The sequence below is a fragment of the Pogona vitticeps genome, chromosome 1 (genome assembly GCF_051106095.1).
Source record: "Pogona vitticeps strain Pit_001003342236 chromosome 1, PviZW2.1, whole genome shotgun sequence".
Lineage (NCBI taxonomy): Eukaryota > Metazoa > Chordata > Lepidosauria > Squamata > Agamidae > Pogona > Pogona vitticeps.
The window spans coordinates 287927104-287941398 of NC_135783.1; the positions used below are offsets into that span (position 1 = coordinate 287927104).

The following is a 14295-nucleotide window of genomic DNA, read 5'->3' on the forward strand; positions in this document are numbered from 1 at the left end:
TAGGTCCTGAAAACACCCGTTTTGCAAGCATGGAGGGAGCTGTCAAAATCGTCTAGCGAAAATTGGTTTGCGAAGCAGGGACCAAACATTGTCCAGTGAAATTCCCCCATAGGAATCACTGTTCTACGAATCGCTATAGCTATCGCAAAAAGTCAATGTCTAGCAAAAAAACTCATGCGGGGTAACTGTCTAGTGAGGCACCACTGTACAGTACTGGTTCCAACCACTAGAGCTATGGACAATCCTATTCAAGCTACCAACTCTGAATTTCTGACCTTTAGCTAGTTACTCGATCAGTTTTGCATTATCGGAGGAGGACACTTTCAATCAATTTGTCATTGACTTACTGAAATCACTGGATGATCAGAATACAGTAATCCCAAATTTGTTAGAATAGGCAAATATAAGGATTTCCTTAAATGCTTGGGTTTTTTCCCAGTTCCAGATGTATATAATTGTTCCTCTGTAGCATTTTTGTCTCCACTGTATTCAGATCCTTAAAATACAAAGGGTGTCGATCCACACTCCTGCCTTTGTACTTTTACTGTTTTCCCCAAAGTGTATTTTTCCTATATTTTCATTGGAAACAGCGACTGTTCTGTTATGCCTGTGTAAATTGCAATGTCATAAATGCTAGCAAAATCATTACATATTTCCTATGGTTTGAACAGCATTTATTTCTAAAATTTATGCTCAAGCATTCAGGAGGTAAAATTTTTATTGTTCCAAAATTCAAAACATCCTTGTCCACATTTTAACCCACCCCCTCATAACAAATATGCAAGCTTCTCATATGGAAGGGGCCGCCTTACCTCATCTGGCCTAAGTTTTTTTTCTCTATCGCTGCCTCCTTCATCAGACCCAATCAATATGCACCTACAATATGCCTGTGTTGAGTTTAACTAAAAGATCGCTCCGTTGCTGTTCGATGCAGAACAGTTTAGGACGACAAGCACTGCGGGACTTGCCACGGCAGACCCAACGTAGGTCAATGTTTACATAAATCTCACGGATCAAAGAGATCTAATCTACTTGGAACAAGGCACCGGATTTAGGCAGAAACGCACAAAAAACGTTCACGAGTCCCTCACGAAATCCAGGAGGCGGGCAAGCGGTCCTGCTTCCTGACCACACCGAGCACTGGCGGGTCCGTAGAAGAAAAGGAGCGCCGGCCCCTCCCTCCCTCCCTTCGAGGGGAAAAGGCTGCAGGAAGCCTGAGATGGGCGGCTGCCCTCTCGTTGCACGTCCGCCCCCCTCCCTGCCTACCTAATTGCTCGGCCCCCCGCTTTTTTCCCGGCAACTTCCCCTTTGAGGTACTTTTCCCCCCAATCCTTCCTCGCCGACTTTGCTCCCTCCCATAGAGATAGGAAAAATGAAGACTGAGGGGCACGCAAAACTTACTCTCATTTTTCATTGTAAAAATGAGCTGATTTTTCCACTCGTAAAAGCCAAAGTAATTCCCACGGACAGGGTGCTGCTTCTATATTTGTCTTCCGAGATGTTACTCGGCGGAGCAGAGGAACCTATGACGGACAAGGCCGGCTTCCTTTTCAACCCCAACCTTGAGTCTATGTGTGACTCTACATGTTTCCAAGCGCTATGTGTCGCCCTCCCCCCTCTTAGCGCAACGTGCTTCCTGCTTCAAAATGGCGGCGGAGGCCGTTCCGCTTCCGGGTGGCGCGGTCAGGCCGGGCTTGAGGAAGATGGCGGTAGCAGCCGGAGAGTCCGGGTGGGGAGACCGAGGGCTAGCGTGCGCCTTCTTGCCACGGGCGTTAGGTCTCTTCTTGCTGCTGGCATGGGCGCCTCGGCTGGGCGCCGGGACCACTCACTGGGTGGTCACCGAGGACGGCAAGATCCAGCAGCAGGTGAGGGAGGGGCTCCTCTGGTCGCCCTGGAAACCGTCGCCGTCGGAATACTTCCCCTTCCTCCGCTTTCCCCTCTGGTCGGCTCGGTGTTCTGTCTCCCTCTTTCTCTGCTGGCCGAGCCTTTTGCCCTGAAGTCCCTCTCCAGCAGAGAGAAGGCGCTTCCCGGAGTTTTGTGGCTGCTTCCAGGGAAGTCCCATCGGTCGCCTCCTTTCTGTACAACCGGTTGTCTGTGGTGGTAGCAGGACCCGGGTCTTAAACCGAAGTGAATGCCCCGGCTGGGTAGAAGCTACATTTCAATCCTCCGTGTAGTAATTTATGGCCCGTTTGCTTAGCTTGGCAAGATCTTTTAGGCATACTTCATCGTCTTAGATTTCCTCCAGCCCTGACTATACCCTCTTCAGCCCAAGGCCACATTGCTTAGGTGTATTAAATAATGGTAATCTCAGAAGAGTCTTTGGATACCCCACTGCCTTCAGACAGAGGTTATGGAAAAATCTATTTTTCCTCCTACTCTCTTCCCCTTACTCTTTTGCAAGTTACTGAACTATTAATGGGACACTAACTGCTGTTGTTTTTAGGAGTGCTCATCAGAAGCTCTTTGGAAGTCCAGGTACTTAAAATCTAGTGGTTCTCTAATGGGTGTTCCCCTCTTTGTAGCTGTCAATGTAAGAAAGTAAAAATAGCTCTGATACTTCAGTCCCAAGGTCTGCCTGGTCCAACATTATCTTCCTGCAATGGCAATCCAGGTGCCTACTAGATCTAGTATAAAGCGCTCTATCTCTTTCCAGTCCTTATGTACATTTGTTAATAGTGTTCAACAGTTCTAGTTTTAAGAGTGTGATAATTGTGTCTAGGGTGATAATTACAGACACAAGTTTTCAGTTTCTCCGATGGATTCCTTAAGTGGTTTGAGTTTTGTGCATGATTTTGTCACCTTTGGTCTCCATTTGTTGTTTCCACTTTCCTATGAAGGATTAAGAGATTTGTGGCAAAATCTGAAAAGTACAAAGTCCTGTTTTGCTGTGGAGTGGTGCACTGCCACGTTTGGGTGACCTACTGTTGCAACACAGTGGTTGTATAAATTTAAATCTGCAGAAGAAAAAGGCCAGATTACATAATTGCTTTGAATGGAGTTTCTCATTCATATAGTTTAGTAACATTTTTAACAGTTCTGTAAATCTGACCATGTTCATTCACAACTACCTAAATTGCATTTACAGTGTAGTTTCATTTTTTCCTATCAGGCATTGTATTTATTTAGTGCATATATTTTTGGTATGGTTTTTTTTCCAGTGGAAAAATCTCTTTGAAATATTCCTAAATAAAGACTTTCTTATCATCAACAACCATAAAATTTTTTGGCATTAAGTATGATTGTAGACTGCCCACATACTAACATTGTATACTGCCCAGAGAGTGCTTTAAGTACTATGGAGTGGTATATTTTCAAAGTATTCAGATTATATATTTCTACTCATCACTGTAGTGCAAATGTTAATAACTAGTAGTAATTACATTGTTTATCATAAAAGATATTAACTATAAGTGTCTATAGCATTTATTCTTCTTCTGATTATCTCCTTGTTGGATATAAACTCTGAGAGTTGGAGAAATTCCTATATTGCTTCTGATTGGTTAGAGATAAAGAATACTAAATGTTTAATGTGAGCAGCTGTGGTTATAGTACCCTCCTGCAATATCTTACTGCACTTCTTTCCTGTTAGTGTAGTAAAGACGCGCAAACATCCCTTAGTGAAGGGAAGCATATTAGACTGATCTTCTCTGTGCTATATAGCTCAGGGCTGCATGCATTTACTCGGATGCAAGTGTTCCCTAGTAAATGGGCATAGGATTGCTGCTTTAATCCCTTATTTATGTTGTACCTGTTATTCTGTAATAATCCTGATCTTAATCCTGTCAACTAATTAAAATAAATTTAATGTGGCTATTGATATATGTTTGTGAAATTTGGAAATTATGTGCTTTTTTGTGCTTGTTGTAAAGGTGATAGTGTTATGTGCATTGTATTTTCATCTGCTGTATCATGTTACGTGCATCATAAAATGTCCTAGTATTCAGCTAGAAATGTGGTTGAATTGGGCATATCAACAATATTTTTAAAAGAATGAATGTTGGGAAGGTGCACTATTATAAAGTTATATGCTGAGAATGTATTCTCAAAAGCTTTCATGACCAGGATCCGATGGTTGTTGTGGGTTTTCTGGGGTTTGGCCGTGTTCTGAAGGTTGTTCTTCCTAACATTTCACCAGTCTCTGTGGCCAGCATCTTCAGAGGACAGGAGTCAGAACTCTGTCTGTGCTCTGGTGCAGTTTGTTGAATAGTATTGGAGGGCAGGATCTGTGCGCAGGGGGGCGGGACACCCCCACACTTGTGGGTGGACAGGGCACGCTCATGTGCATGCACAGATGGGTGGGGCGCTCTCGTGGGTGGGCTTTTTAACTTCAGTACAAAATGAGCTTGTCTCTTTCACTTCATGAGTCCTAATTTTTTTTAACAACTGCACTAGGATTTTGTTGTACTTTCCTGTTTCATAGCTCTAAAAATGAAGTGGAAGTTTACAGGATTGTCAATTTTTTAAAAGCATAATTCTCCAGACAAGTGATTGGATAGCTCAGTAGTTTCAAATACTGCATAAACAGTATTTAGGTTTAAACATACAAAAAAGAAGTAGAAACTAAAGAGTTAGTGAATGTGGCATATTACAGTGGTGCCCCGTTTAACGAAAAAATCGCATAGCGATGGCTTTGTTGCCATCGCTTTTGCGATCGCACAACGATCTTGCCTATGGGGAAAAATCGCTTTGCGATTTTTCCCCATAGGCACCATTTTCCCCCAGCTGAGCGGCGGGAGCTTTGAAGCCCCGCTGCTCAGCTGGGGGAAAATGTCGGCAGTGAGCTGCGGCCTCGGAAGGACCCCGAAGCCACTGTCCCCTGCCGACAATTCCCTTCCGAGCTCTCAAAGGGCCCCCTCCGATATTGGAGAAAGCCCTTTGAGAGCTCGGAAGGCTCTCAGTGGCGGCGGGGGAAGGGTACCGGGGTGTCGAAGGCTTTCAGGCCTTTGCCTGGAAGCCTTGCGGACACCCCCCTACCCTGTCCCCGCCGCCTACCCCGGCCGTTCTCGGACGCCTGGAAGTCCGAGAACGGCTGGGGAAAGTGGCGCGGGGAGGCTTCAAGCATCGGGGACAGGCTGGAGGATGGACCGGGGAGCTTGAAGCCTCTCCGCGCCGCCTACCCCGGCCGTTCCCGGACTTCCAGAAGTCCGGGAACAGCCTGGGTAAGCAGCGCGGGGAGGCTTCAAGCTTCCCGATTCACCCCCCAGCCTGTCCCCGCCGCTTGAAGCCTCCTTGCGCCGCCTACCCAGCCCGTTCTCGGACACCTAGGTGTCCGAGAACGGGCTGGGTAGGCGGCGCGGTGAGGCTACCGGCATCGGAGACAGGCTGGGGGGTGGACCGGGGAGCTTGAAGCCTCTCCGCGCCGTCTACCCCGGCCATTCCCGGACTTCTGGAAGTCCGGGAACGGCCTGGGTAAGCAGCGCGGGGAGGCTTCAAGCTTCCCTCTCTTTTTTTGTACTTTTTATTTTTTATAAGGGATAACAGAAAGGAAAAGGGAATTGGGATTGATGAGGAAGAGGGGAGACAATAACATACTTTCATCCATTCTGTACCTATTACCATATCAAGATTTTAAATTATTCTGTTTACTCTTTTCTGCCTTCTAGATTCAGTTCTCCTTTCAATATGTACTGTTCACAAGCTGCCTGTTGATTCTGTCCACTTGTTAAATAGATCCCATCTTTCTGTTGCCTTTTGCAAGGGATAGTCCTTCATGACTTCTGATAAAATGTCCATTTCGGCTATTTCCCGTATCTTTTCAATAAGATCTTCTTGTTTCGGTACCGTTGATCTTTTCCAATTTTTAGCATATAAAATTCTAGCTGCCGTAACTATGTATATAACTATATAGTTCTTTGACTTATCTATATTTTCAGGTATCATACTCAATAAAAACAGTTCTGGGGTTAATGGCACTTTACAGAGCAATATTTGTTCCAACATTACATGCACTCTTTTCCAATATTGTTTCGCTACTCCACATGACCACCACATATGATAATAGCTTCCCACTTGTGATTCACATTTCCAACACTTATTTGATACATCTGTATACATCTTTGACAATTTTTCTGGGGTCATGTGCCATCTATAAAACATCTTATATATATTCTCTTTAAAGTTCACCGATCTTGTAAGCTTTATATTATTTTGCCATATTTTCAGCCATTGATCAATATCAATGTTATGCCCTATATTTTGTGCCCACTTAATCATACATTCCTTAACCATTTCATCTTGCATCTTAATTTCCAACATATAATTATACATTTTCTTAACAGTTTGTTCTTTTGAACCTAATAAAAGTTTGTCAAAAATCGTTTGCTCTAAGTAGAAGCCTTCTATTTTATCTTTTGTATATCTAGATTCTAGCTGTGCTCTAGGCCACCACTCTCTATATATATTCTGTGACTCTAGCTCTTCTTTAGACTTGAAGCCTCCTTGCGCCGCCTACCCAGCCCATTCTCGGACACCTAGGTGTCCGAGAAGGGGCTGGGTAGGCGGCGGGGGGAGGCTACCGGCATCGGAGACAGGCTGGGGGGTGGACCGGGGAGCTTGAAGCCTCCCCGCGCTGCTTACCCAGGCCGTTCCCGGACTTCCAGAAGTCCGGGAACGGCCGGGGTAGGCGGCGCGGAGAGGCTTCAAGCTCCCCGGTCCACCCCCCAGCCTGTCTCCGATGCCGGTAGCCTCCCCCCGCCGCCTACCCAGCCCGTTCTCGGACACCTAGGTGTCCGAGAACGGGCTGGGTAGGCGGCGCAAGGAGGCTTTAAGCGGCGGGGACAGGCTGGGGGGTGAATCGGGAAGCTTGAAGCCTCCCCGCGCTGCTTACCCAGGCCGTTCCCGGACTTCTGGAAGTCCGAGAACGGCCGGGGTAGGCGGTGTGGAGAGGCTTCAAGCTCCCCGATCCACCCCCCAGCCTGTCTCCGCCGCTTAAAGGGTAACCGACTGTTGGTGGGATCCAAGCCCGGGATGCCTGAAAGGTGTCCCAATCCCACCACCCTCCCCCCGCAGCTTGGATTCAAGCCGCAGCGGCTACCCCAGCCATGGCCGGACTCTAGGGAGTCCAGCCATGGCTGAGGTAGCCGCCATGGGTCAGATCCAAGCCGCGGGGGGGAGGGAAAAAAACGGATAATCCGTTCCAATTGGAATGGATTAACCGGTTTTCAATGCATTCCTATGGGAAATGGTGCTTCACATAACGATGTTTTCACATAACGTTTTTTTTTCTGGAACCAATTAACATCGTTATGCGAGGCACCACTGTATTTAGGCATTAAAAATGACAGGGAGGCAGATGGGCCATATTTGTTCAATCAGAAACAAGGTAGTTTAGCTCTATGTTGTTAGTTTATGTTATTAATTAAAATCATATAAACTAACAACACAATTAGCGTCCTTTTAAGTAGAAAGGCAGGGTGATATATTTTAAATAAATAAAATAAATAATTTATGAACCGTTGCTTGATTTCTTATTATGAATGTTTGATTTTCTTTTGCTTGTTACCTGCCCAGAATAAGGCTTTGCATTATAGGGGCAGTATATCAATCTATGAAATTATAAATACAATAAATACAGAAATAGATATAAATGTCATCTACTAGCAAAAAAAGTAATTGGATATAATTTCATTAGTTTACAGCCTTAGAATATGTTTAAGTTCCTCGGGTATACTGATTTCTATTGTTCATCAATACCTGTAGCCCATATTTTACAAATGTCTGGTATTGCTGTTTTAACCCAAACATTAACATTTATCTTAACAAAATGGTTTTCCATAATATGTGAATGGTAGTACTGTATAGATAAAACTCTTGTCTGATTAATCCATACACCCATTCCAAAACCAGCATATACCAATCTCAAAATATGAATTTAAAAGCATCAGAATCATATGACAACGCATCTCATTCTCTCTTGGCCTAATTTTAAGGCAGTTAAATATTGTTTTCTTGTGGTATAACATTACATTATGAATTATATACATTTTAAGAAACAATTTGTTAATTAAGGTAGCAAAGTTCTACAGAAAAATGTTGAAATGCATATGAATCTTTGTTTACTAATTACAGTGGATCCCAACCTTTTTGATACCAGGGACTGGTTTAGTTGACCTTTCTCCCGAGGACTGGGGGCGGTGGCGGTGGGAGAGTGGGTGGTGCAGGCAGGGGGGCGTGTGTGCATGTGGGAGGCAGGGGGCGGGAGTGCAAGTTCGTGTTCCTTGAGGCCTCAAAATCTGTCTCAGCGGCCCGGTCCATCAAAGGCCATGGACCGGAACCAGTCTGTGGCCCAGGGATTGGGGGCCCCTGGAGTAATAGGTACATTCTTTTTGTCTTTTGCACCAGAAGACTGGGATAAGCAACATGTGGCCAATGAGTTACATATGGCTCCCAGGGGCATTTTGGAAACACCCGAGATCCCAACACCCCATACTCCTCATTTTTAAAATGTTGAAAAAAAGTGCTTAGAAAATGTTGCTTTGTGTACAAAGGCCCCAATATCCCCAGAATTTTATTATATAAAGTAAAAAATTGGCTCTGGTCACTAGAGGGCACAAGGGGTAGGTTTTTAAAAACATTATTTTGAAAATGTTGAGCACATTTTTCATTTTCCTTTTAGCCTAGTTGGATGTTCTTTTTAACTGTGTACTAGTTAGAATTTGCCAGCTTGAAAAAAGCTTTGCAAGTCAAGACTTGAGAGAAACCTTTAAAATGATCGTAAGTAGGCAGAAGGCAGATATGACAATTGCACCGTTCTTGCTGGTACACATTCCTGTTAATAACTTCAAAAATGAATGTCCTTACCTTGAATGTACAGTAGCCTCATCTGGCCATTTAAGGTACACTAGCTGATGACAATATAATACTGTATCATCATTTGAAACTATTATGTGACAAATTTAGTTTCAGTACAAGGTGGATGAGTCATTCTATGGAACCCCTAACAGAGATTGTTCCATTGCCTCAGTCACTACTGTTATATAATTGTTCAGCCTTTTTGTCTTGTTTGTGCTATATAAATCAATGGGTGGTTTTGCATGAGGAGGTGGATAATTTCTTAAAAACGCTTCCACACAGTGTATGTGAAGAGTGCTGTTCTCTACTACAACTTCCACTATTTTCTTTTGGACACTGGAAATAAATGAAATAAAGAACATTTGGTAGTCTGTGCTTTCATGAGAGAAAGGTCGGAATAGTTGTTTGCAACTGTGATTTTAAAAAATGGTATTAGAGAAGATACAGACACATTTCTGTCAGTTGTTATAAGCTGTTACAGGTAGAGCCAGGTAGGACAAGGTGCAGAACCTCTTTGCAGTGGTCCTCTTCAGGGTGCTGTAGAATGATATCCCTGCCCATGTTTTCAGGGGATTGGTAGATGCATAAACAAAATAAGCCTGACGCAAATGTTCCTACTTTCCCTTGGTTTCTTCACTAACTCAAATTAAATATTAAATTTTATTTTAGATCATTTTATTCAAGTCCATGACCTAAACTGAAACTGGAATTTTCATTCTCTCCCTATGAAACCTTCTACAATGACTCATGCTACTAACCTGTTGATGATTTGTGGGGAAAGGGGAAGCGTGAAACTGATAATGTAGTCTTGAAACTAAAGGGTTTGTAGAAGTCCTCATTTACTCAAAGGTATGTGTGTAGTAGTAATAGTAGATCCCGTTGAAGCACTATTTTTCAGATAAATACTGTAGTTGCTTCTGCATAGAAGCATAGGAACATAGGAAGTGGTCTTATACTGTCTTAGACCATTAGTCCATCTGCCCCAGAACAGTCAACTCTGACCAGCAGTGCTGCTCCATCTTGTGTCATTGTTGGTGGATACTTTGATTATCACTCACAGTACATTCTCAGCTAAATCAGTGTACTCTACTCTTCTAAAAAAATGAAAGACTGTGTTTTGTTTATTTCAGAATATATAACTGAAGTTGCTTTGTTGATATCTTGTTACTTTATTCTTCTTCTTAACCTAACTGCTTCTGAGTCTGGAGAAGAGGGAAGAAATCCACAATTAGCCATTGACAATAGTCTAAGTAAAAACTGTAATCACTTAATTGTTTCTAATAATGTAGAGCTTTTACTCTTCATATATTACATGTATATCCCTCCTTTCCTCAACATGTTGTATACGGTTATCCTCCTCTCCACCTGATCATCAACCCTGTAAAGTAGTTCAAGCTGAGCAAAGTACTCCAAGGTCGCTCAGTGAAGTCCATGATCAAATAAACCTTTGGACTTGGATTTACCACGTCCTAGTGCTCTAAATGGACAACACATGCAGCTTGAGAACATGGTGAAGCATTCATTCTCATTCCACCATGCTGTAATAAGCCAAAATTGTTGTATCTAAAAGGGCCCCAAGATTTAAAGACAAAACAAACATAATAGTGTTTATTTTTAATTATCTTTCAGGTTGACTCACCAATGAACTTGAAACATCCTCATGATTTAGTAATACTAATGAGACAGGAGACAACTGTTAACTACCTCAAAGAGCTGGAGGTGAGGCTGGCTTTTATGAATTGTGTTTAAAAATGTTCTAGAGAGAGCAGAGAGTGAGTATAAAACACTGATTTTCTATGTCAGACATTTGCCAATCATGCGTTCCCAATTGTTTGAATTACTGTTTACATCAGAGATGGGGAACATGTGGCCCTTCAGATGGAGTTGCTGAGCTGCACCTTCCATTAGGCCTAGCTAGCCTAATGGGTGGTGCATCATTGGTAAGAGATGATACAAACTAGTAGACACTAGATAACTGTGTGTTCCCTGTCACTGGTCCACATTAATAAAGTCTACAGTTTTTGCTATCCTATGCCACAGTAGGTGTAATAATCTAGTAAACCACATAGTAATTTCTATAAGACTAAAGAGCTTTGGGTTTCTTTTTCTTGAAGAAGAGCCCTGCCCAATTCTGAGGATATTTCTTTTGAAACTTTTGATTTTGAACTATCACAGCAAGCTAGTAATTTTAAGGGGGGGGGGAAGCATCGAGATTCAGGACAGAATCCAGGAGTACATATTTGAGGGAGTGTAACCCCTATTATTAATTAATATTTAATTAATGAAATGCCCATTCTCTTTGCTGCAAGCAAAGGACGTTTTACTATAAAATATATTGTGTTCTCCTAGTTGTCTAGGATGTTTTAAAGGGAAAGAATGCATTCTTCCATATAGTCTGTCTTGTCCATTAAGTTGGAAGCCATAGCACTGTATCTAGAGAAATATAAGGAAACTTCTCTAGTTCTTTTGTTCCCTGTACATGCAAACACAGTTGAAACATCTCTCTTGAAGATAGGCAGTCATTTAGAATGGTATGATATATAGTATAGCAGAAATGGTATGGCCGCTTACCAAAGATGCTTCATTATATGTGATACCCTTTGCATTACAGCTATCATTACGTGTGGATATGTGCAAGATTCACACTTCTATATTGAATAGAGATGTAAAGACATTTCTTATGTTCCCTAGCCAATTGTTTGTGAAAAGAAATATGAATGAAAATTTTGGATTGCATACTTCTAGATGTGTGACATTTTCATAGGGATATCAGTTGATAAACACTTCTAGTAATGTTTGTAGTTGAAGCATGTATTTTTATGCCTTTTTTTAAAAGAAACAATTAGTTGCTCAAAAGATCCATATAGAAGAGAATGAAGACCGAGACACAGGACTGGAGCAAAGACATAACAAGGAAGATCCTGACTGCATTAAAGCTAAGGTGCCGTTGGGGGATTTGGATCTCTATGATGGCACATACATCACCTTAGAGAGCAAAGATATCAGGTAGTAATATGAATTACAGTATACAAATTGACAATCCTTATAATTTTAGATGGGCGGAATTGATCGTTGGGGTAGTCTTTGCTCGGACAGAAGCTTTCTATGTTACTGGATGACCTTTGAATTGTAACCAGCTTGCAGTGCTGTAGGACAAAGATCCATAGGGTGGATTTGAGTTAGCTGAATAAAAGAATTTGATCCAGTCCATTAGATTAAATCCAGATACATTCATTGATGGAATTTCATCTACTAGAGGAGTGGATTCTTTCTCCCCTGCAGCCCCACCCCATACTCTCTCAAAACTATGGAGAAATACAGAGTTGATAAACTGAGTTAAAATAGCAAATTTTAGCATTCCTACCTACAGTATTTAGCTTTTGTTGTTAGTAGTTTGTGATCATTATCAACAAGTGCTTTAATATTTTCATTGCTTTTTGGTTTTAGTCCTGAAGACCATGTAGACACAAAATCTCCTTTACCTCCAGACCTAGAACAACCAGAATGTACAAAAATTCTAGATCTTCCATATAGCATTCATGCTTTCCAACACTTAAGGGTAAGCAACTAATTGTGTAAACTTCTGCTACTTTGCCTCTGCTCTGCCACTTTTATTGAGATGACATACATTCCGGTAATCATAACTGTTTTGTCTGTGTTACATATAGAATCTGTTAATAGAAATAAAAATTGAGTTAAGAACTGACATACTTTTCAGAGCAATCCTGTAAGCCTTTTAGCTGACCTGCATAACATTTGAGAGAATATTGTGTGGTTCAGAAACATTGTTCTAGTGCTTCATCTTTCTGGAGAAAATTTTCCATTTCTATAAATTATCATTGCTTCATAAATTTCACAGGAAACAGTGAATGGAGGCCAATACAGTGCTAGGAGACCTTAGCAGTTTCAAAGTTGTCTAAACCTTATCGTTCATGTTATTCTTGTATGTTTAAGCAAGTATTAAATCAGAACCTAGATTGTAATGTAGCTGGCTGTTGCAACATCAACGTTTTTCAGATGATAATCCCTGGGAGGTGTTTGGAGAGTAAATATGTATTTGATAGATATGTAGACAAGAAGTAAAAACCCAAGTACAAATGCAAATAGTAGCCAAATTACCTTTTGGATGTGCTGGTCCAGCCAAACACATACTGTGTAAATTTTACTTCCAACTTTATGTACTTAGATTGCACTGTGACTCTAATACGTGCCTTTAGGAAATGGCATATATCTATATTTATCTCCTTAGAGATTTGGTTAGTATGTGCAACAGTTGGTTTAAAAAGATGAAAGTTGAATACTTGCTGATATCTAGAATTCCTGTAAAGAATGCTGGACTACACTTTCTCTTCTTACTCAGCTGATGTCGAAAGTTAAGATTGATATAAATTAGTAAATTGCCAACTGTGAAGGAATCTTGAGTTTTACTATGTGACTGTAAAATACACTAGTTAATCACAGGATTTCTAGTTAAAAAGCTCAGAACATGCAAAATTCAAAACACTCTAGCCTGGTACTAGAGAACTCCACTGCTTATGTCCAGTCATTGATTCCTTTTCCTCCTTTTCTCTAGGGTATTCAAGAAAGAGTTAATCTTTCAGCACCATTGTTACCCAAAGAAGATCCGATATTGACTTATTTATCAAGACGGCTGGGAAGAAACATCGAGGAAATAGGCCATCGAATTTATGAAGGCCTTATGAAGGTATAACTGCAGCAGCCAGCTTGGTTGTGTTCCAGAAATTTCTAAGACAGATGCTGGCCATCAGGAATGTGCCATTTGGGGTGGGGAGGGTTGGACTCCAAATCCTAGAACTCCCCAAGAATTTCCCAGGCAAAATTCTGGGAGTTCCAGCCCACAAACACACATCTGCAGACACCTTCATTTAACTCACCTGGGCGAAGGCTAGGGCCTCTTCAAGACCTAATACATCCTGGGAGGAAGCTGTTGCAGTGCTTCTTGGGGCTGGTAGTTCTTCCAGAGGTGCACTTCTTATAGATTTGAAACAGCAATAACATCACCAACCCTAGAAAGCATTGAAGCACCTTCTTCCTGGGAAGTATTGGGGCAGGAGGAAAGTCCTAGAAGAAGCCTAGGCCTTTCTTAAGTGAGCAAAATGAAGGTGTCTTGGAGCTTGAGTTCATGGGCTGGACCTCCTATAATTCTGCTTGAAGAACTGTTGGAAAATTCTGGCATGCAAGAAAAAAAAGAATGACAGATATCTGGTGGCCATTTGTATCCTTCCCTAGACCCACTGTTAATGCACATCTGAAATTCAGCATACTGTAATGATAGCAAAACAAAGCAGGGAGCAGTTTTCTGAGTTTCAGAGGTACAGCAGCAAACAAATACTTCAAATAAGGCACTTTTGCATTAAAACAAGGTTTAGAGAGTATTTGTTTCTCTGAAATCAGTTAGCACTCAAGGAAATCCCCCTAGGCACTAATCAGGTTCAGAACAAGGTATTTGCGCCCCTTGCGCCTTTTTTTTAATGAGGTGCCTCA

At 42.0% G+C, this 14295-nt stretch overlaps 1 protein-coding gene across 4 annotated transcripts in view; it reads left to right on the forward strand.

Annotated features, from left to right (window-relative positions):
- The first annotated feature begins 1631 nt into the window (after nucleotides 1-1631).
- Nucleotides 1632-14295, forward strand: part of TTC17 (tetratricopeptide repeat domain 17) — a 92268-nt gene continuing 79604 nt past the window's right edge. The window contains exons 1-5 of one of the 4 annotated variants that reach the window (XM_020798184.3): nucleotides 1632-1865; nucleotides 10420-10509; nucleotides 11627-11796; nucleotides 12238-12349; nucleotides 13364-13495. In XM_020798184.3, the coding sequence (XP_020653843.3) occupies nucleotides 1647-1865; nucleotides 10420-10509; nucleotides 11627-11796; nucleotides 12238-12349; nucleotides 13364-13495 (723 nt within the window). In that variant the 5' untranslated portion in view covers nucleotides 1632-1646. Of the gene's footprint in view, nucleotides 1866-1929; nucleotides 2476-9618; nucleotides 9640-10419; nucleotides 10510-11626; nucleotides 11797-12237; nucleotides 12350-13363; nucleotides 13496-14295 lie in introns of those variants that run through there. The other 3 variants (XM_078389356.1, XM_072985968.2, XM_072985967.2) reach the window with 3 other exon arrangements.